The sequence below is a fragment of the Papio anubis genome, chromosome 7 (assembly GCF_008728515.1).
Source record: "Papio anubis isolate 15944 chromosome 7, Panubis1.0, whole genome shotgun sequence".
Lineage (NCBI taxonomy): Eukaryota > Metazoa > Chordata > Mammalia > Primates > Cercopithecidae > Papio > Papio anubis.
In genome coordinates this window covers 4,409,662-4,431,594 of record NC_044982.1, presented here as the reverse complement: position 1 = coordinate 4,431,594, position 21,933 = coordinate 4,409,662, and the positions used below count along the sequence as shown (strand labels likewise).

Genomic DNA, 21,933 nt, shown 5'->3' with positions numbered 1-21,933 from the left:
TGGCACGATCTCAGCTCACTGCAACCTCTGCCTCCTGGGTTCAAGTGATTCTCCTGCCTCAGCCTCCCAAGTAGCTGAGATTACAGGTGCCTGCCACCACGCCCGGCTAATTTTTGTATTTTTAGTAGAGACAGGGTTTCACCATGTTGGCCAGGCTGGTCTCAAACTCCTGACGTCACGTCAGGTGATCCACCCGCCTCGGCCTCCCTAAGTGCTGGTATTACAGGCATGAGCCACCATGCCCGGCCAATACTCTTTCTTTTTCAGAGTGATTCTTAAATGCTTATTCCAAATGAAACTTAGAATAATTCTGACAAATTGTAAATAAAATTCTGTTGATTTTGATTTGGCCTGAATTCAACTTACACACTGATCCAGAGAGAACTGTCATTTTGGCCAGACACAGTGGCTCATGCCTGTAATCCCAGTACTTTGGGAGGCCAAAGTGGGTGGATCACTTGAGGTCAGGAGTTCGAGACCACCCTGACCAACACAGTGAAACCCCGTTTCTATTAAAAACACAAAAAATCAGCCGAGTGTGGTGGTGGGCCCCTGTAATCCCAGCTACTTGAGAGGGTTAGGCAGAATTGTTTGAACCTGGGAGGCAGCAGTGAGCCAAGATCACAACCACTGCACTCCAGTCTGGGCTACAGAGCGATACTCCGTCTAAAAAAAGAAAAACAAGGCCGGGTGCAGTGGCTTACGCTTGTAATCCCAGCACTTTGGGAGGCTGAGGCGGGTGGATCACGACGTCAGGAGATGGAGACCATCCTGGCTAACACGGTGAAACCCCTTCTCTACTAAAAATACAAAAAATTAGCCGGGCGTGGTGGTAGGCGCCTGTGGTCCCAGCTACCTGGGAGGTTGAGGCAGGAGAAAGGCGTGAACCTGGGACGTGGAGCTTGCAGTGAGCGGAAATCTCACCACCACAATCCAGCCGGGGCGACAGGGCGAGACTCCGTCCCAAAACAAAACAAAACAAAACAACCCCTGTCATTTCTACAATGTTGAGTCTTGTTACCTAAGAATGAGGTGTTTTAATTATTTTGTTTCTTCAGAATTTAACAGTGTTCTTCAAGTAGTTTCTAAAAACTTTGTGGGTTTTTTTTTTTTTTTTTTTTTTTAGAGATTGCATCTCACTATGTTGTCCAGGCTGGTCTTAAACTCCTAGTTTCAAGGGATCCTCCCGCCTTGGTCTCCTACAGTACTGGGATTACAGGCATGAGCCACTATGTCCAGATAGTTTATGAACATATGAACATTTTCTAAATATATTCAGATAAACTGTGTGGCTCATCTCAGTGGGCACCATTCACACTGCAGTCAATGCAATTAAAGGCACCCCACTTCCCTGTGAGATGTATACTAGCAACCATGAGTTTTTTGTTTTGGTTTTTTTTGAGATAGGGTCTCATTCTGCCACCCAGGCTAGAGTGCAGGGGTGTGAACATGGCTTACTGCAGCCTCAACCTCCTGGGCTCAGGCAATTATCCTACCTCAGCCTCCTGAGATGCTGGGACTACAGGTGTGTGCTACCACACCTGGCTAATGTTTAAATTTTTTGTAGAGATGGGGCCTCCCTCTGTTGTCCAGGCTGGTCATGAACTCCTGGCCTTTGCCTCCCAAAATGCTGGGATTACAGGCGGGAGTTACCACATGCAGCCTATTTATCTTATTTTGTTATTGTGAATGTGATTTTCTTCCATTATACTTAATTAGTTACTATTTGACAGAGAAAGTAGAGAAAGTTATTGATGTTTGAATGCTAATTTTTTTTTTTTTGAGATGGAGTATCACTCTGTTGTCCAGGCTGGAATGCAATGGCACGATCTTGGCTCACTGCAACCTCTGCCTCCCGGGTTCAAGTGATTCTCTTGCCTCAGCCTCCCACATAGCTGGGATTACAGGTACTCGCCACCACGCCCAGCTAATTTTTGTATTTTTAGTAGAGGTGGGGTTTCACCATATTGGCCAGGCTGGTCTCGAACTCCTGACCTCAGGTGATCTGCCCACCTTGGCTTCCCAAAGTGCTGAGATTACAGGTGTGAACCACTGTGCCTGGCCTGAATGCTAATTTTAAATCTGCTATATTACATTGTCTATTGTTTCTTTTTTTCTGTTTTAGAGATGGGAGTCTAGCTACATTCCCCAGGCTGGAGTGCAGTGGCGCTATCATGACTCACAATGTAAACCTGAACTCCTGGCCTCAAGCAATCTCCTGCCGCAGCCTCCTGGTTAGCTGGAGTTACAGGTGCACGCCACCATGCTTGGCTTCCTATTGTTCCTCACAGTTTTTCAGTTGATCCTCTTAGATTTCCAACATATAATCATATAGAAATAATAATTTCATTTAAAACTTCTATGTATGATACTGTCACAATATTAAATAATGGGATCATGAATAGAATTTATGTCATGTCTTTTGACCTTAAATCCAGCGCTCTTTTTTGAGTATATATTCAATCCACTAAATAGTTATCGAGCACTGACAATCTATAAAGTATTGCTATAGATAAGAAAGACATGGTAAAAAGAAAAATCATTCAATGCCTATATTCATAATCTTTATTTTTTTGAGATGCAGTCTCACTCTGTTGCCCAGCCTGGAGTTCAGTGGTGTGATCACAGCTCACTGAAGCCTCAAACTCCTGGGTTCAAGCCTTCCTCCCGTCTCAGCCTCCTGAGTAGCTGGGACCATAGCCATGTATCACCATATCTGGTTAATTTTTTAAATTTTTTGTAGAGATGGGGGCTCCTTGTGTTGCCCAGGCTGGTCTCCAACTCCTGGGCTCAAGTGATCTGACTGCCTCAGCCTCCCAAAATGCTGGGATTACAGGCACGAGCCACTGTGCCTAACCTCATAATCTTTTCTTATCCCAACAAACAGATCTAGAGCCACAATAAAAATCCAGTTGATAATTCTTGCAATGTTAAAACTTGTCCAGCAAATTCAATATTCTATCCTACTCAACTGAAATGTGACCATATGCAAAAATTATTCTCCAAGGACAGGAGTGTTTTGTTTTTGTTATTTTTTAGGAAGAAGGAAGCAGAATGAGCTGGGCCTAAGGAAGTGAGTGAAAAACGGGCATGATAAGTAGATATTTACCTGAAAGCCAAATATATAAAATAAACAAGGGGCTGAACACCCCCCACCCCGCTCTTCAGAAAGCTAGAAGCAGAGCTATCTGAAAGCATGAGTAATGTGACCTAAGGCAGAGTTTAACCTCAGGGGGAAGGTATAAGAAAAGAAAGCATGCATGAGCATGTTTTCAAGTCTATGAACTGCAATCGTGTGTAGCTAACAACCTAGTGAGATGAGACAGCAATGTAATAAATGTCATAATAAAGTTAAGTATTAACATAAGGTGCTGAAAGAGAATGTTTCTCAAAGGAGGTGAGTCACTCATTTGGCAAGCATGTATTGAGTACCTATTGAATGTCAGGCCCCAATCTACAAACAAGATGCCAAACAAAAAAACGTAGGACTCCTCTTCTCAAAGAGCTTATGGTCTACTGGGGGAGGTGGTTTTTATTTAAGAAAACATATAAATATATGTGTGTGTATGATCTATATATTATTAGAAATGGTGCTAAGTGCTATACAGGAAATAATTCCATAAGAAAATAAGGTGACAGGCCGGGCGCGGTGGCTCAAGCCTGTAATCCCAGCACTTTGGGAGGCCGAGACGGACGGATCACGAGGTCAGGAGATCGAGACCATCCTGGCTAACATGGTGAAACCCCATCTCTACTAAAAATACAAAACTAGCCGGGCCAAGTGGCTGGCGTTTTGTGGTCCCAGCTACCGGGAGGCTGAGGCAGGAGAATGGCGTAAAACCCGGGAGGGCGGAGCTTGCAGGAGCTTTACACCGGCCACCGCACTCCAGCCTGGGCGGTATTTCAGACTCAGTCCCAAAAAAAAAAAAAAAAAAAAAAAAAAAAAGAAAATAAGGTGACATAACTTACATTTGGGGCCTCAGGGAAAGCCTCTCTGAGAAAGCAGCCTTTAAGTTGAAAAGTGAGGGATGAATAAGCAGAGAGCATACCAGGCAGGAGTGATTTTTGGAGTGAAGTCTTCTCGGCTGAGTGGCCTTCTATTCCCTCTGATGAACAGAGAGGAAAGGGAATCTCGCTTATGCAAAGGCATGCAAGCACAGGTGTGACAGATATGAGGAACTACATGCCACTGCTAACTCCAGTAAGGGACAAGGGAATGGAAACACCAGGCAAAGAGAAAAAAAAGGCAAAAATATGAAGAATATGGAAGAGGAACAAACTAGAAGTCCAATTCAGTATGTGTTGATTATTTACCACGTGCTTAGCAATATCTTAGGGGACTCTTAAAGTGTAAAAAGAATGGCTCCTCCTCTCAATAAACTCAGAGTCTAAATGGGTAGATACAGACTGCATCCTCGACTAGATTCTTTCCTTTTTTTGAGACGAAGTCTCCCTCTGTCACCCAGGCTGGAGTGCAGCAGAGCAACCTTGGCTCACTGCAAGCTCCAAATTCTCCCGAAGTTCACACCCATTCTCAGCCAGCCTCCTGAGTAGCTGGGATCATGGCTCTTTCACCTCCGCCACTTTGCTTTGTATTTTTAGTAGAGATGGGGTTTCACCTTGTTAGCCAGGATGGTCTTTGATTCTGACCTTGTGATCTCTGCCTCGGCCTCCCAAAGTGTTGAATACAGGCGTGAGCCACTGCACCCGGCCGACTAGATTCTTTTAATATCATAAACTGTGTTTTTGTTTTCCCAAACAGTAACTCCTAAAATGAATTTTTAAATTAACAAATGAATCTTACTTCCTGCCACAGGCCCTGACTACTACTTTACAGCAATCTATGGCTAAAAATCACTCAGCTTTACTGGCTGCTTCTCAACAGGCCAATAATGCTGATGAGGCTCTTCAGAGAGTGAGAAGTACTTTTTTCTTTTCTTTTCTTTTTTTTTTTAACTCACCTCTTCATAGCCTCCTCTCACTAAGTACTTCTCATTATATATAAGTAACATGTTAATTTTTTCTTTACATATAGCACACTAGCTCTTTTAAAAATCTCATCGTTCCTGTTTCAGGATCTCAGACAGAAAAAAGAAACTGTTATTGAGGCTATTAAGCTTGAACGTCCTTGCTCTAATCTTTGCAAAGATAAAACCCACAATGCTTATTAGGCTGCTTGGATAAGCTGTTGTTTTACTTCTTACTGGAGGAGCTTAACAATGAAAAACAAAGCTACCATGAGTTCTGTCCTAATTTGAGTTCAGTTCTAACATACTCTCATAATTCAATTAGTTCTGCGACTGTGGCAGAATGTCCCAGCCTTATGACAGTTAATTCTTATTTTCTTCCTGTATTTTCCCTTTATTACTACAGTTTGGAATCCACATTTCAGTCTTAACCCTAGAGTCTAAGATAATTAAAATAGCACACATATATTTATTTGAGGGGGTAGGAGGACAGCTGTGCACTCCTGCACAATTTGGAGACAGGCACAGGGCAGAGGTGAGCCTTATTTCATATATATATATATATACACATACATACATACTTTTTTTTTTTTTGAGACAGTCTCGCTCTGTTGCCCAGGCTAGAGTGCAGTGGGACCATCTCACCTCACTGCAAGCCTGGGCCTGGTTCACATTCCCCTGCCTCAGCCTCCCAAGTAGCTTGGGACTATAGGTGCCCGCCGGGCCACCATGCCCGCTAATCTTTTTTTACATTTTTAGTAGAGATGGGGTTTCACTGTGTGCTAGCCAGGATGGTCTTGATCTCCTGACTCGGTGATCCTCTCACCAGCCTCCCAAAGTGCTGGGATTACAGGCGGAACCACCGCTGCCTGGCTCTCTTATATATATATTTTGAGACAACTTGCCTTGTGGCCCAGGCTGGAATGCAGTGTTGCAAAGATACCACTGAAGCCTTGACTTCTGAGCTCGAAAGGACCTCCCACCTCAGCCTCCCTGGAGTAGCTGGGATTACAGCATGTCGCCATGCCTGGCTGACCTTTTTTTTATGAGACAGGACCTCATGTTGCCAGGCTGGCCAGGAACTCTTGGGCTCTTAGCTATCCTCTCACTGGCCTCCCAAAGTGCCATTGGATTATAGGTGTGAGCCACCACACAGCTTGTTTTGTTTTCAATTGGAGAAAGAAGCAATTTATTGGACAATCACTGGCATCAGCTGCCAAACCTCAAGCAGAAATGACCGTTGGTTCCTTCCAGCTGCTCTTCCTTGGCTCAGCAGACTTTACACTACATGGGAGGAGGCAGTGTAGTGCTGCAGAAGTTTGCCCAGGACAACAGTAACTCTGCTGCTGGAGCAGGGTGTCCTAGAGGAGCATCTCAGGAATTTGTTAAGCAATGTGAGCATAGTGAAGCAAAATTCGATCTTGAAAAGAGGAAGGCACGTGGCTCACACCCTGTAATGCCAGTGCCCTTTGGGAGGCAGAGGCTGGTGGATCACTCTGAGGTCGTTAAATTCAAGACCAGCCTGATCAACATGGTGAAACCTCACTTCTAACAAAAATACAAAAATTAGGACAGGCTGGGAGCAGTGGCTCAAGCCTGTAATCCCAGCACTTTGGGAGGCTGAGGGGGGCTGATCACCTGAGGTCGTGAGCTTAAGACCAGCCTGACCAACATGGAGAAACCCCGCCTCTACTAAAAATATAAAAAAAAAATTAGCCAAGCTGGTGGCCCATACTTGTAATCCCAGTTACTCAGAAATGCGGGCAGGAGAATCGCTGGAACCCAGGAGGTGGAGGCTGGCGGTGAGCCAGATCGCAGCCATTGCACTCCAGCCTGGGCAACAAAAGCCGCAAACTCCGCCCCAAAAAAAAAAAAAAAAATTAGGATGGGAGTGGTGGCTCACACCTGTAATCTCTGTGCACTTTGGGAGGCCGAGGGTGGATCACCCAGTGTCAGGAGTTCAGACCAGCCTGCCATCATGATGAAACCCCCATCTCTACTGAAATACAAAAATGCTGGGCATGGTAGGTGCTCATCCAGTTGCTGGCTTGAGGTGAGATTTCTTGAACCCAGGAGGTGAGATTGCAGGCCAAGATCACGCCATTGTGACTCCAACCTGGGCAATAAGAGTGAAACTCCGGCCTTGGAAAAAAAAAAAACAGCCGCAGGTACATGCCTGTAGGGTCCCAGCTATCCGGAAGCCGACACAGTTGAATTGCTTGAACCCAGGAGGCATGGAGGTTACAGTGAGCTGAGATGACGCCACTGCATTCCAGCTACCGCCATGTAGCTTAGACTCCATCTTAAAAAGAAAAGAAGAGAAGAGGTACTTCTTCTTTAACCTAGAAGAGTAAGAATGGGTTCAGATAGAGAGCAAAGAAGGAGGTATAAGTTGGAAGGTAAGAAATGAGAAAGGCTTATGCCTTAATGATGATTCCCCAAGTTTCTTGAATTTTATTCTTAGTGTTTCAGAATTTCTTTATGACACTCCTGACCAATAGAAAATATAACAGTTCCATTTATCGAAAAGTTCTAAACAACCTAATAAGTAGTTATGTCTGATAATTTAGCAGCTGCTTAAAAATAAATTGAGTACTATAGATAGAGTGGCTCTAGTTTTGATTTTTTTTCTTTTTTGAGACGGATCTCACTCTGTCGCCCAGGCTGGAGTGCAGTGGTGCTGATCTCAGCTCACTGCAAACTCTGCCTCCAGGGTTCAAAGCAATTCTCCTGTCTCTGCAGCCTCCTGAGATTACTACAGGTGTGTGCCACCACACTTGCCCAGCTAATTTTGATTTTTTTTTTTGAGAAAGAGAGTTTCACTCTTTTCGCCCAGGCTGGTATGTGCAATGCCATCTTGGCTCGCTACTCCACCTCCCTGGCCCAAGTGATTCTCCTGCCTCAGCCTCCCAAGCAGCTGGGATTACAGGTGCCTGCCACCATGCACACACATGGCTACTTTTTTTGTATTTTAGTAGGATGAGCTCTACCCATGCTGGCCACAGATGGTCTCGGATCTGCTGACCTCGCAGATCCTCCCACCTCGGGCCTCCCAAAGTGCTGGGATTACAGGCATGAGCCACCGCGCCTTGGTCAGTTTTTGATTTTTTTTTTTAACTGCACATATAATTCACCCAACGACTATAATTCAGTGGTTTCTGTATAGTCATGAACTGTGCAACTATCAATTCTAAAGAAACCTTTGGTCTCATTAGCAGTCAGTGATTCCTTCCCCTTCGTCATTTTCCTCTATCCCTAGGCTACCAATGTGACCTACTTCTTTCTATCTCTATATCACATTTCTTTTCTTTTCTTTTTTTTTTTTGGGACGGAGTCTGCCTGTCGCCTGTGCCTGAAGTGCAGTGGCTCGATCTGGCTCACTGCAGCCTCCACCTTCTGGGTTCAAGCAATTCTCCTGCCTCAGCCTCCTGAGTTCAGGAATTACAGGTGCATGCCACACATTCTCGGCTAATTTTTTTTTTGAGACGGAGTCTTGTTTCACGCTTCAGGCTAGAGTGCAGTGCATGGATCTCGCTCACTGTAAGTCTGGCTTTCTCCCAGGTTCATGCGCAAGCATTCTCCTGCCTCAGCCTCCCTCCCGAGTAGCTGGGCTCATGGTGGTGTCCACCACGCCTCTTCTGGCTACCTTTTTTGTATTTTTAGTAGAGATGGCTTTTACCCAGAGCAGCCAGGGGTGGTCTCATCTCCTGACTTCATGATCCTAGCCTCACCTCCCAAAGTGCTAGATTACAGCATGAGCCACCATACCCGCCACGCCACTACATTCCCTTTCCTATCATAGCTGATTAATATTCCATTGTATGGGATATACCACATTTTGTTTATCCATTCATTAGTTGATGGTCATGTGGTTTGTTTCCACTTTTGACTATTTTGAATAATGCTACAGAACATTCACGTATAAGTTTTGTGTGAATTTTTTTTTTTTTGAGACGGAGTCTCAGCCTGTCATCCAGGGCTGGAGAGAGCAATGGTGTGATTTCGCTCACCATAACCTCTGCCTCCCAGGTTCAAGTGATTCTCCTGCCTCTAGCCTCCTGAGTACCTTGGGATTACAGGCTGGCACCACCACATCCGCTAATTTTTGTATTTTTAGTACAGATGCAGTTTCACCATGTTGTCAGGGTTGGTCTTGAACTCTTGACCATGATCCACCCACCTCGGCCTCCCAAAAATGTTGGGATTACAGACGTGAAATACTATGCCCAGCCTGCTTAATATGTTTTGATATCTCTTGGGTATATAAGCATGTGATTGGAATTGCTGGGTCCTATGGTAACTGTTGAAGCTTTTAGGAACTGCCAGACTATTTTCCATATTGACTGTATTACTTTTCCTTCCTATCTGCAGTATATGGGGGTTTTAAATTTCTCCACATTCTCAATAATTCGTTATTATTTATCTTTGATTATAGCCATCCAGTGTATATATGAAGTGATAGCTCCTTGTGGTTTTAATTTGCATTTACTTGATTACATTAATGTTGTGAATCTTTCCACATGCTCACTGGCCATTTGTGTAACTTTCAGAAATGTCTATTCAGATCCTTTGTCTATTTTCTTTTTGACAGGGTCTTGCTATGTTGCTCAGGGTTGGTGTGCAGTAGTGGATCATAGCTCCAGTTTTATAGTTTTAGTTCTTCCATTTAGGTCTTTAATCCATTTTGAGTTAATTCTTGTTTTTGAGACAGGTCTCCTCTGTTGCCCAGGCTGGGAATGTAGTGGTACAATCACAGTTCACTGTAACTCCCCAACTCCTGGGCTCAAGTGATCCTCCTGCTCAGCCTCCCAGGACTGCTGGAATACACCACCACACCAGGCTAATTTTAAATGTTTTTGTAGAGACAAGGTCTCATTTATATTACCAGGCTATTTTGAACTTCTGGGTTCAAGTGATTTCTCCTGCCTCCGCCACCAAGGCATTGGGGTTACAGGCATAAGCCACCATGCCCAGCCTATCCAGGTTTTAAATACTACCTATTTGCTGATAACTGCAGAATACCAAGCAGCTCAGACTCCTCCAGACTTGATTATCTTCAACTGCCTCTGGACATTCCTCTGAATGTCTTGGTATCTCACCAATAGCGTGAAAAATGGAATTTGATCTCCTCAAAACTGCTCCTCCTCAGCCCTCCTCATCTCTGTTAATGGCATTTCCATCGGCCCAGCTTGCTTATGCCCACTTTGGAGTCATTCCTGACCTCTTTCCATTTCTCCCACAAGCCACATCCCATCTGTTGGAAATCCTCTTGGCTTTACCTTCAGAGTATGTAGGATTCTTGCAGCCTCTTTCTCATCTCAATTGCTACCTAGTCCGTTTCTGGTACCTGTGGCCTGGATTAATGTAGTTACTTCAAGTAGTGACCTTCCTGTTCTACTCTTTTTTGAGACGGAGTCTTGCTCTGTCAGCCCAGGCTGAGGTAGTGGCGGATCTCGCTCACATACTGCAAGCTCCAGCTTCCAGGTTTGCCATTCTCCTGCCTCTTGTTTTATGAAAGGACTACAGGCGCTCGCCACCACGCCTAGCTATTCTTGTATTTTAGTAGAGACTGGGTTTCACTGTGGTCTGATCTCCTGACTTAGGATCCTCGGTCTCACTGGGCCTCCCAGCAGTGCTGATTATAGGCGTGAGCCACCGCTGCCTCGGCCTCTGTTCTACTCTTGTTTCCTAAATCTATTCTCAAACCATAAACACATAAATTCTTAAACTCTGCAATATTTCCTGCTCACTCTGTCTGCAGCCACACTTTACTATTCCCCTCTGAACACACTAGGCACACTTCTGCCTTGGGGGCCTCTACAGGGAGCTTTTTCCTGTGCTTGGTCCACTCTTTACCTCCAAGGCTCTTCCCATGGCTCCACCTCCATTTTCAAGTTCTTTACAGAAATGTCACTGTCTCAAAGAGTCTTATTTTGACCAACATATTTGAAACTGCACCACCTGACATATTCTCAATCTCTTTTACCCTGACCTACTTTTTTTTGCTACACTGCTAAATACATCTATGTAATTTAGTTAGTTTATTGCCTTTCTGTTATTTATCCTTTCTTCTCCCTGCCAAGAACATGGAATTCATGAGGAGGAATTTTTGTTCACTGATGCATCCCTAAAGTTACAAATAAATGTAGCAAATGTAGTCAGTCACCAAACTTTGGGAGGCCGAAACAGGCAGATCACATGGTCAGGAGAGTTCGAGACCAGTCTGACCAATATGGTGAAACCCATCTCTACTAAAACTACAAAATTAGCCAGGCATGGTGCCTCTGTAGTCCTGACTCACTGAGGCTGAGGCAGGAGTATTGCTTGGCCGGAAGCGCCGTGGCTCAAGCCTGTAATCCCAGCACTTTGTAGAGGCCGAGATCGGCGACCACGAGGTCAGGAGATCGAGACCATCCTGGCTAACACGGTGAAACCCTCGCCTCTATTAAGAAATACAAAAACTAGTCACAGGTGGCGGGCTCGTAGTCCCAGCTACCGGGAGGCTGAGGCCGGAGAATGGCGCGGAACCCCGGGAGGCGAGCTTTGCAGTGAGCTGAGATCCGCCATCGCAGCACTCCAGCCTGGCGACAGAGCTTGGTGACTGGCCCCAAAAAAAAAATTTTGTGAATATTGTATTGGCTACAGTTGGCTCATACCTGTAATCACAACACTTTGTGACGCTTGAGGCAGGAGGATTACTTGAGTCCAGGAGTTCAAGACTAGCTTTGGGCAACATAGTGAGGTTCTGTCTTTATAAAAATTTAAAATGGTCGGCATGGTGGTTTCACTGTAAATCTCAGCCACTTTGGGAGGCCGACAGGCAGATCACAAGGTCAAGAGGATCGGTGACCATCCCATTAACATGGAATCCTGATCGAGATTGAGACTGCCACCGCACCTGGCCTGACAAAAGAGCAAGACAGTCTCAAAAAGAAAAAATTAAAAATTAGCTGGGCATGGTGCGAGCCTCCTGTAGTCCCAGCTACTCAGAGGCTGGGGCAGGAGGATGGCTTGAGCCTGAAGGTTATAGCTGCAATGAGCCAGGCCGGTACCACTGTAATTCTCCTGCCCAGGCAACATAGTGAGACCTGTCTCTAAAAAAAAAGGAAAAGAAAAAAATTGAGACTACAGAGAATTTTAATGAGGTTACTCCATGCTTATGCAGCATACAATCTGGATAAAAGGGAGCATATGTAAAATATAAATATCAATGTTGCTGGGCTGGGTGGCTCATGCCTGTAATCTCAGCACTCTGGGAGGCTGAGGCAGGTGATCACCTGAGGTCAGGAGTTCGAGACCAACCTGGCCAAATGGCAAAGCCCTGTCTCTACTAAAAATACAAAAGAATTTAGGCCTGGCTTGGTGGCACGCGACCTGCATTCCAGTTATCAGGAGGCTGAGGCAGGAGAATTGCTTGAACCTGGAAGGAGCAGGAGCGATCGTTACTGCACTCCAGCCTGGGCCATAGGGCCAGACTCTGGTCTCCAAAAAAAAAAAAAAAAAAAAGGAAAAATGGTGGAGGGGTAGGCGCTTAGGCTAGTGGCTCAGGCCGGTAATCCTGAAAGACCTGGGAGGCTGAGTGATCAGCCCTGAGGTCTGAGTTCAAGACCAGTCTGGCCAACATGGTGAAACCCGCTCTACTAAAAACACACAAAAATCAGCTGGGCCAGTGGCGGATGCTCAGTCCCAGCTACTCAGGAAGCTGAGGCAGGGGAATCGCTTGAACCGGGAGGCGGAGGTTGCAGTGAGCCAAGATCATGTCACTGCACTCCAGCTCAGCAACAAGAGCAAAACCCATCCTTCAAACAAACAATACAAGATAATTAGCACATGCTGATAAGACTTAATGATATAATGAATATGTACACAAAATTTGAATTCACAATTATAGGAGTTCAAACATTCCCTGAAGCCAGCTATGGGTCCCAGCTAAGAATCCTTGGTTTCAAATATGGTTTTATCACACCAGGGCTATGTGAAATGGGATTTATTTTTTTATTTTTTTTTTGAGACGGAGTCTCGCTTGGCCGCCCAGGCTGGAGTGCAGTGGTCTCGGACCTCAGCTCACTGTGTTCACTTCCTCCGGTTCACCATTCTCCTGCCTCTCAGCCTCCCAGAGTAGCCACCACAGGCCTTCACCACTCGCTATTTTTGTATCTTCTTTTTTAGTAGAGACGTGGGTTTTATCGTTAGCTGTAGGATGGTCTCATCATTTCTGACCTCGATCCGGCCTGCCTCGCCTCCAAAGTGCTGGGATTACAGGCTTGAGCCACCGCCACCGCCTAAGTGGGATTAAACTAGTTCTTTTTTTTTTTCCCTAGACGGAGTTTTGCTCTTTGTTGCCCAGCTGGAGTGTGTAATGGTGTGATCTTGGCCCACCTGCACCTCTCTGCCTCCCAGGTTCAAGTGATTCTCCTGGCTCTGTCTCCCTTGGCTGGGATTATAGGCATGTGCCACCACGCCTGGCTAATTTTTTATTTGTAGTAGAGACAGGGGCTTCCATGTTGGTCAGGGTTAGTCTCAAACTCCCCGGGTCTCAGGTGATCGCCTCACTCTCAGCCTCCAAAAGTGCTGGGATTACAGGCATGAGCCACCACGCCCGGGCCTTAACTAGTTCTTTTTTTTTTTTTTTTTTTGAGACGAGTCTGTGTCGCCTCAGGCTGGGGTGCAGTGGCGATCTCGCTCACTGCAGCCCGGCCCTGGTTCACGCTTTATTCTCCTGCCTCAGCCTCCGAGTAGCTGGGACTACAGGCGCCTCACCACCACCGCTAGTTTTTGTATTTTTAGACGGGTTTCACCCATGTTAGCCAGGGATGTCCTCGATCTCCTGACCTCGGTGATCCACCCGCCTCGCCTCCCAAAGTGCTGGGATGGCAGCTTGAGCCACCACCGCCAACTAGTTCTTAAACAATAATGCCATGAAGGTGAAAGGGGCAGTCAAAGGCTATCTCAAGCAAGCCGGAAGGTGAAGCAAGGATGACAGCAGGTTGGGCATGGTGCCTCATGCCTTGAATTTTGGGAGGCAGAGGTGGGTGGATTGCTTGAGCTCAGGAGTTTGAGGCCTGCCTGGCTGACATGGTGAAACCCTGTCTCTACTAAAAATACAAAAATTCGCCATGCATGGTGGCGGGTGCCTGTAGTCCCAGCTACTTGGGAGGCTGAGGCAGGAGAATCGCTCAAACCCAGGAGACAGAGGTTGCAGTGAACCGAGATTGCACCACTGCACTCCAGCCTGGGCAACAGAGTGAGACGTGTCTCAAAAAAAAAAAAAAAACTCCATCTCTACAAAAAATACAAAAATTAGCTGGGCATGGTGGCACATGCCTGTAGTCCCAGCTACTTGGGAGGTTTGCCAGGGCCTAGGAGGTGGAGGTTGCAGAGAGCCGAGATTGAGCCACTACGCTCCAGCTTGGGCGACAGAGCAAGGCTCTGTCTCAAAAAAAAAAAAAAAAAAAAAAAAAAAAGGATGACAGCAGAACCGTCTGACTGGAATGGAGGATTTATGCAGTAGGTAAAAAACAGGCTGAGAAGTACTATGACTTAAACTGTGTGGGTATTTCAAATAATTGAAAGTTTTTGGACAATAGAATATGTAATGCCTAAAGCACTGTTTTTAGAAAATTACTTTGGTAGTTGTTTAGAAGGAATTAATTCACAAAACCATTAAAATGATTCAAGTTTGAACTGAAAAAATAACTGATAAAGTTTAGAGACTGATGAATTTATTTAGAAATATCAGGTTTGGGCTGGGCGTGGTAGCTCATGCCTGTAATCCCAGCACTTTGGGAGGCCAAGGCAGGTGGATCACGAGGTCAGGAGTTCGAGACTAGCCTGACCAGCATGGTGAAACCCCATCTCTGCTAAAAATACAAAAAAATTAGCCCGGCGTGGTGGCACACGCCTGTAGTCCCAGCTCTTCGGGAGGCTGAGACTCGCTTGAACCCAGGAGGTAGAGGTTGTGGTGAGCCGAGATCATGCCACTGCACTCCAGCCTGGGCAAGAGTGAGACTCTGTCTCAAAAAAAAAAAAAAGGGCTGGGCACGGTGGCTCAAGCCTGTAATCCCAGCACTTTGGGAGGCCGAGACGGGCGGATCACAAGGTCAGGAGATCGAGACCATCCTGGCTAACACGGTGAAACCTCATCTCTACTAAAAAAAATAGAAAAATCTAGCCGGGCGAGGTGGCGGGCACCTGTAGTCCCAGCTACTCGGGAGGCTGAGGCAGGAGAATGGCGTAAACCCGGGAGGTGGAGCTTGCAATGAGCTGAGATCCGGCCACTGCACTCCAGCCTGGGTGACAGAGCGAGACTCCGTCTCAAAAAAAAAAAAAAAAGAAGAAATACCCGGTTTAGGCCGGGTGCAGTGGCTCATGCCTATAATCCCAGCCCTTTGAGAGGCTGAGGCGGGTGGATCACCTGAGGTCAGGAGTTCGAGACCAGCCTGGCCAACATGGTGAAACCCCGTCTGTACTAAAAAATACAAAAATTAGCCGGGCTTGGTGGCGGGTGCCTTAATCCCAGCTACTCGGGAGGCAGAGGCATAAGAATCGTTTGAATCCAGGAGGCAGAGGTTGCAGTGAGTTGAGATCGAGCCATTGCACTGAAGCCTGGGGGACAAGAGCAAGACTTCTCTCAAAAAAAAAAAAACAAAAAAACAAAAAAACAAAAAAAAAAAAACAAAGAAAGAAGAAGAAAAAAGAAATATCCAGTTTGAGGCTGGGTGCGGTGCCTTACACCTGTAATCCTAGCACTTTGGGAAGCTGAGGTGGGTGGATCACCTGAGGTCAGGAGTTTGAGACCAGCCTGGCCAACATGGTGAAACCCTGTTTCTACTAAAAACACAGAAATTAGCTGGGTGTGGTGGCATGCGCCTGTAATCCCAGCTACTTGGGAGGCTGGGGCAGGAGAATCACTTGAACCTGGGAGGTGGAAAGGTGAGCTGAGCCTGTGCCACTGCACTGAAGCCTGGGCAACAGAGTGAGACTCTACCACAAAAAAATAAAAATAAAAATAAATTCCCGGTTTGAAATTGAAAATCAGAAAAAAAATTAGGTCAGGCCCATTTATTTATTTATCTACTTATTTATTTATTTCCCGAGATGGAGTCTCGTTCTGTCGCCCAGGCTGGAGTGCCGTGGTGAGATCTCGGCTCATTGCAACCTCCACCTCCCGGGTTCAAGCAATTCTCTTGCCTCAGCCTCCCGAGCAGCTGGGATTACAGACATGTGTCACCACGCCTGGCTAATTTTTGTATTTTTAGTAGAGATGGGGTTTCATCATGTTGGCCAGGCGATCTCATACTCCTGACCTCGTGATCCGCCCGCCTCGGCCTCCCAAAGTGCTGGGATTACAGGCATGAGCCAACATGCCTGGCCATTCAGGCCTAGTTATTTAGTTTTGGGTGTTATTTATTGAATCTTTGAATATGGGGGAAGAAAGCTACGAGAGAAAAAGAATAAAAACAGAGATTATTCAAAGGCTATGCGTGGGGTCGGGTACAGTGGCTCATGCCTGTAATTCCAGCACTTTGGGAGGCCAAGGAGGGCAGATCACAAGGTCAAGAGATCAAGACTATCCTGGTCAACATGGTGAAACCTCATCTCTACCAAAAACACAAAAATTAGTTGGGCATGGTGGTGCACATCTGTAGTCTGAGCTACTCGGGAGGCTGAAGCAGGAGGATCACTTGAACCTGGGAGGCAGAGGTTGCAGTGAGCTGAGATCACATCACTGCACTCCAGCCTGGTAACAGAGCAAGGCTCCGTCCAAAAAAAAAGAAAAAAAAACCAAAGGCTATGCATGAGACAAAGTGAATAGTCTATTACTGTGATTATAATAAAATGTTGAATTTATATACGGTAAATCTTGATAGAATGCTTAGATTACATAGGTATTATGGGAAATAGAATGTTGTGGTTAATTAAGGAATAATACAAAATTTTGTTTTAACTTTTGCTTACTGGGTTTTTTTTCCCCCATATATATATACACATATATATATATTTTGAGACAGAGTCTGGCTCTGTTGCCCAGGCTGGAGTGCAGTGGAGCGATCTCGGCTCACTGCAAGCTCCACCTCCCGGGTTCACACCATTCTACTGCTTCTGCCTCCTGAGTAGCTGGGACTACAGGCCCCTGCCACCATGCCCGGCTAATTTTTTTGTGTTTTTAGTAGAGACGGGGTTTCACCATGTTAGCCAGGATGGTCTTGATCTCCTGACCTCGGCCTCGCAAAGTGCTGGGATTACAGACGTGAGCCACTGCGACTGGCCTTTTCCCCCCAAAATATTATTACACTTTTTTCCTCTTGATAATTAGGAAATACAGATAAATTATTTTTAGAAGATTCAAGATGTCACTATCCTTCAAGTTGATTATTGTAAAATATGTGTTTTCAATGTAAAATAGCACAGTTACGGAGTTTGGGATCTAGCCATGGGAACCACAGAACATATGTTGGTGTATTAAGATTTCTTTTTTTTTTTTTTTTTTTTTTTTTTGTGGGTGTCTTTTTTTTTCCCCCGCTGCGTGCAGTGTGCGCAATCTCGGCATCACTGCAAGCTCCGCCTCCCGGGTTCACGCCATTCTCCTGCCTCAGCCTCCCGAGTAGCTGGGACTACAGGCGCCCGCCACTGCGCCTGGCTCATTTTTTCTATTTTTAGTAGAGACGGGGTTTCACCATGGTCTCGATCTCCTGACCTTGTGATCCGCCCGCCTCGGCCTCCCAAAGTGCTGGGATTACAGGCGTGAGCCACCGCGCCCGGCCTGGTGTATTAAGATTTCTGATCTCGATTTGACTTTTAGGGAAAGTCGGATAACATCAAAACAATTCTAAGAAAAAATTTTAAGCATTTCTAAGGCTCTATTAATTAAGTAGGACTTCAGTGCTTTTTTTTCTTTTTTTTTCCAACACAATGCAAATGTATTATTACATCATTGGCACAGTTTCTATTGGTATTACTTTATAATACAGAAGATGTTTATGATTTAGATTCCTCCTACTTTAGAAATTCCCTCCATTCACTTCTTTTGTGTCCCTCAAGATATAATCTGAACTTTCAGGAATAATTGATTCTTGGTGTTACAGATGTTGGCTTCCCTCCTCCCTGGAATTCTATTAGAATGTTTCTGTCACTTTAGAAACTTTCCTATTCTGGTGCAACATGCCAAGAAACCCAGGTATAAAATAGTGATTGTTTACTCTTACTTTGACACGTGTGCCCGTTCTTACAAATCTAGACCCTGTACATTACGTGCATACAACTATCCCTATGGATCTCCTAGTAAATAATCTCACTGACTCCACCTGAGGCTTCTGGAAAAAAAAACCAATTACCTTAAATTTTATTAAGAGCTCTTCGTAAACTACTGAGCAAGAGAAGTGAATCCTGCATAGATTCAGTCCCCGGTTCCCAGAGCGCTTCCCCGCCGCATGTCTCTGAACAGTTGGAAAGGACAAACCTCCGCTAAGAAGCGGAGGCCGCCAGTGCTCACCACACATAGGAATTAGGATATTCATGCTGTACCACATTCTTCTCTCCCCCTACCCGGCCTGAAATAAAACATAGTGAAGCGTAAATCTTGAGTCCTTCGGTACCTTCTCAGAAACGGCGGCGAGGAGGCTTCCAAGGGGCTTGCTTCCTGACCGGGGATCAAGACGGTCGGGCGGGTAGTCAGCACTCTCTCTGGGCGGGACAGTCCCCGTCCCAAAGGGAGGGCCCAGGAGGGGTGGAGCCGTCCCCGCCCGAACACAGGGGCATCCGCGCTCCCTGTAGGGTACCCCGCGTGCTGGCCCCGAAGCGGTGGCAGTCGGGGTGGCGCTCTTCCTCCGCTCTTTGGGGTCCCGGCGCCCCTCAGGGCAGGGGGGGAGACCGCTGAGGAAGCACCCTCAAGTTCACCTCAGGCTCCTGACACCAGCCCCGCCGCGGTTCCCCCTGATCGGCTTTCCGTTGGTCCTAGTGGCTGCGGAACCGTCAACTAGACCCCACCGGCTGGAACCAACATCACCTGGGAAGCAGCCGGGCCGCCCGGAGGCCACGCCCGGGGGAGGAGCCTGCGGACGCCCAGCCGGGTGGAGCACGCCAGGTGAGCACGCCTGCGCAGTCGAGCCGTAAACAAGCCCGCCCCTTCCCTTTGGCCCGCCTTCGCGGGGCTGGCCCGCGGGTGGGAGGGGCGACAAGGAAAAGGCAAGGGGTGGGGGAAGAGGGAGCACGAGAACAGCGCCTGCGCGGTGGGCGTGATCCGGGCACTTAGGGCAGGATGAACGCTGCTTTCCAAGATGGCGACGGAGGGAGGAGGGAAGGAGATGAACGAGATTAAGACCCAATTCACCACCCGGGAAGGTCTGTACAAGCTGCTGCCACACTCGGAGTACAGCCGGCCCAACCGGGTGCCCTTCAACTCGCAGGGATCCAACCCTGTCCGCGTCTCCTTCGTAAACCTCAACGACCAGTCTGGCAACGGCGACCGCCTCTGCTTCAATGTGGGCCGGGAGCTCTACTTCTATATCTACAAGGGGGTCCGCAAGGTACCGACCCGGGCGTCACCGGGGTCAGCCAGCGGCGTAGGCAGAGGCGGGAGCAGGGCGGTGACAGTGGGGCCAGGGTGACCGAGAGGGGTGGCCGTCGCTCTTACTTTTGAGTGGGCCGGTAACTCCCTCCACTGGGGTACTCCTGAGGAGAGGGGATTCAGGAGTAAGGAGGGTGGTGGCGGTGGCGTTTCGAAGGGGTGGGGGCTATGGAAAGGGACCGTGGGACGCGGGGTTCTGGCTGGGAGGCTCCCAGGGGAGCCGGCTGCGTCCCCTCCAGCCTGGTCCATCAGGCTCTGACATGGCCAGGGAGCGGGCCTGCGAGTCCCCGGAAGAGGTGGGGTGGCCGTCTTGTCTGCTTCGATTGCCTCGCCTCCCTGGAGGGTTGGAAGTCTCGCCCTGGGTTAGAGAACAGGGGCGCAAGACGGCTTAACAAGATCTCTGTAAGGCGGAACTGGGGCCGGGAAGCGGAGGACTGAGACTAGGTCAGAAAGAACCTGCTCGGCACGCAGGGCTACTCCACCTGCTGCCGCACTGACACTTCCTAGGAGCCTCTCCTGGTGTTAACATTTCTATTTCCAAAAACATCCGCGGGAGGTCGGCTGTCAGTGTCCGCCGAGGGGACGTTCTGAAAGACTGTTAAGGAGAGTCATCTTGTCCCTTGTAGTATGCGAAGGGCTGAGTACTACAGTTGAAATGATGTTTGCAATGAACTAAGCTGGTTCAGAGGGGTTGTGTGTGAGAGTGCCCAGATTAGTCTTGTCCAACAAGTCAGACTGTGTCCCAAACGGGGAGGGATAATGCCTTAAAGGCTACTTTAAAGGGACCATCCTTCTTGGCGGGCGAGTTATCAGTAATTCTCTGAAGCATATAAGCATCCTTTAAAAGTATCTCTTTAAAAGCAGCCATTTATTAGAGCTTTTCTTTCATTGGCTATGCAACTATGTTTTCACTGAGAATTGCTTAGTTTTGAGATTGTAGTCTTTGACTTGATGTTATGGAAGAGTGAGGAAATAAATGCATCCCACAGCACCTCCAAATAGGACAAGGTGATAAAAGATTAATTCGCAAATGCATGTTAGCATGAAAATAAATTGTTCATATTGAAGAGTGAACATTCCCTAGGATTTCATATAGCCAGATCCAGTGCAGGATTTTCGCTTGTTACAAGAGCTAGGGAAATGACAGTGGTATCTAAATGTAGCAAAGTTGTTTCTTTCATTCACTGTGAATCTTTTTTATTAGTGTTTATGATAATAAGTGTACCACTGTATTTAGAGTATACTATTGGAAGTTATTGAGGGTAAATCGCTTGACCTTTTTTTTTTTTTTTTTTTTTTCCTCTTTTGGAATTGCAAACACTTGAAGTAGTCTTCAGTCTAGGGGCTGAAGTTTTACTCCTACTCCCAACTTTGTCACTGACTTGTTGGGTGACCTTGGATAAGTTATTTAACTTCTATTTGCACCTCTTTAAAAAGGGAATGTTACAGTGCACGTTGTAACTAATAATATAATAATCGTAATGAATTTTAAGGCTCTGAAACACTCAGTAGATGTAAAATATAGTTAAAGAAATACTAAAAGTAACTGTCAAATAAGAAGCTGCCGTCTTGACGTTGATGTTCAGAGTGAAAGGATTTATTTTGTCTCTGGAAATTAAGTTTAGAATTTTAAGTTTTAAAAATTTATATAAAAATACAATGTGCTTAAAAACTAAATTCACTAACTAGCAATTATTAATGCAGGAATTACTTTACAATTTTTTTTTTCTTTGAAGGTTATTACTTCTGAAGCATCCTAATGGCAAACCTTATCTGGATCTGGTAGCCCTGGTTTACATCATAAAGACAAGTTTCTTGCCTGAAAGTATCGTTACAATAGTGTTCTCTTTTAGTGGGACGCTATTCCCTGAAGGGTAAAAGGAGGCAAGGCTTTTAAAACTACACCAAAAGGCCGGGCGCGGTGGCTCAAGCCTGTAATCCCAGCACTTTGGGAGGCCGAGACGGGCGGATCACGAGGTCAGGAGATCGAGACCATCCTGGCTAACACAGTGAAACCCCATCTCTACTAAAAATACAAAAAATTAGCCGGGCGAGGTGGCGGCGCCTGTAGTCCCAGCTACTCGGGAGGCTGAGGCAGGAGAATGGCGTAAACCCGGGAGGCGGAGCTTGCAGTGAGCCGAGATCGCGCCACTGCACTCCAGCCTGGGCGACAGAGCGAGACTCCGCCTCAAAAAAAACAAACAACAACAAAAAAAAACAAAAAAAAACTACACCAAAAAATTATTTTAAACAAGATAAATCTGAAATACGTGAATTGCCCTTACCTGCATAATTTGAGTGTTTTAACGTTTTTTTGGGTAAAATTTCATTTTCATGTGGTAGTATCATAGATACATTTGCATTATGTTGCAGATGTTTCTGCTCTCTTTTAATTGTAAC

General features: G+C 46.4%; 1 protein-coding gene and 1 long non-coding RNA gene across 32 annotated transcripts in view; one reads left to right on the top strand and one right to left on the bottom strand.

Annotated features, from left to right (window-relative positions):
* The window catches only part of LOC103886517, a 38,317-nt gene extending 19,176 nt beyond the window's left edge, over window positions 1-19,141 (bottom strand). Inside the window, exon 1 of the long non-coding RNA XR_004184763.1 lies at window positions 18,563-19,141. This is a non-coding gene — a long non-coding RNA (uncharacterized LOC103886517). The remainder of the gene's footprint in view (window positions 1-18,562) is intronic.
* A 3-nt stretch (window positions 19,142-19,144) lies between these two features.
* Window positions 19,145-21,933, top strand: part of WDR20 (WD repeat domain 20) — an 88,273-nt gene continuing 85,484 nt past the window's right edge. For 12 of the 31 annotated variants that reach the window (XR_002523563.2, XR_002523564.2, XM_009212282.1 and 9 more), the window contains exon 1: window positions 19,145-19,492. Coding sequence is in view for 16 of the 31 variants with exons in the window: in XM_009212282.1 (XP_009210546.1) it covers window positions 19,244-19,492 (249 nt within the window). In the remaining 15 variants the exon portion in view is untranslated. The remainder of the gene's footprint in view (window positions 19,493-21,933) is intronic. The other 19 variants (XR_001905125.2, XR_001905126.2, XR_002523565.2 and 16 more) reach the window with 10 other exon arrangements.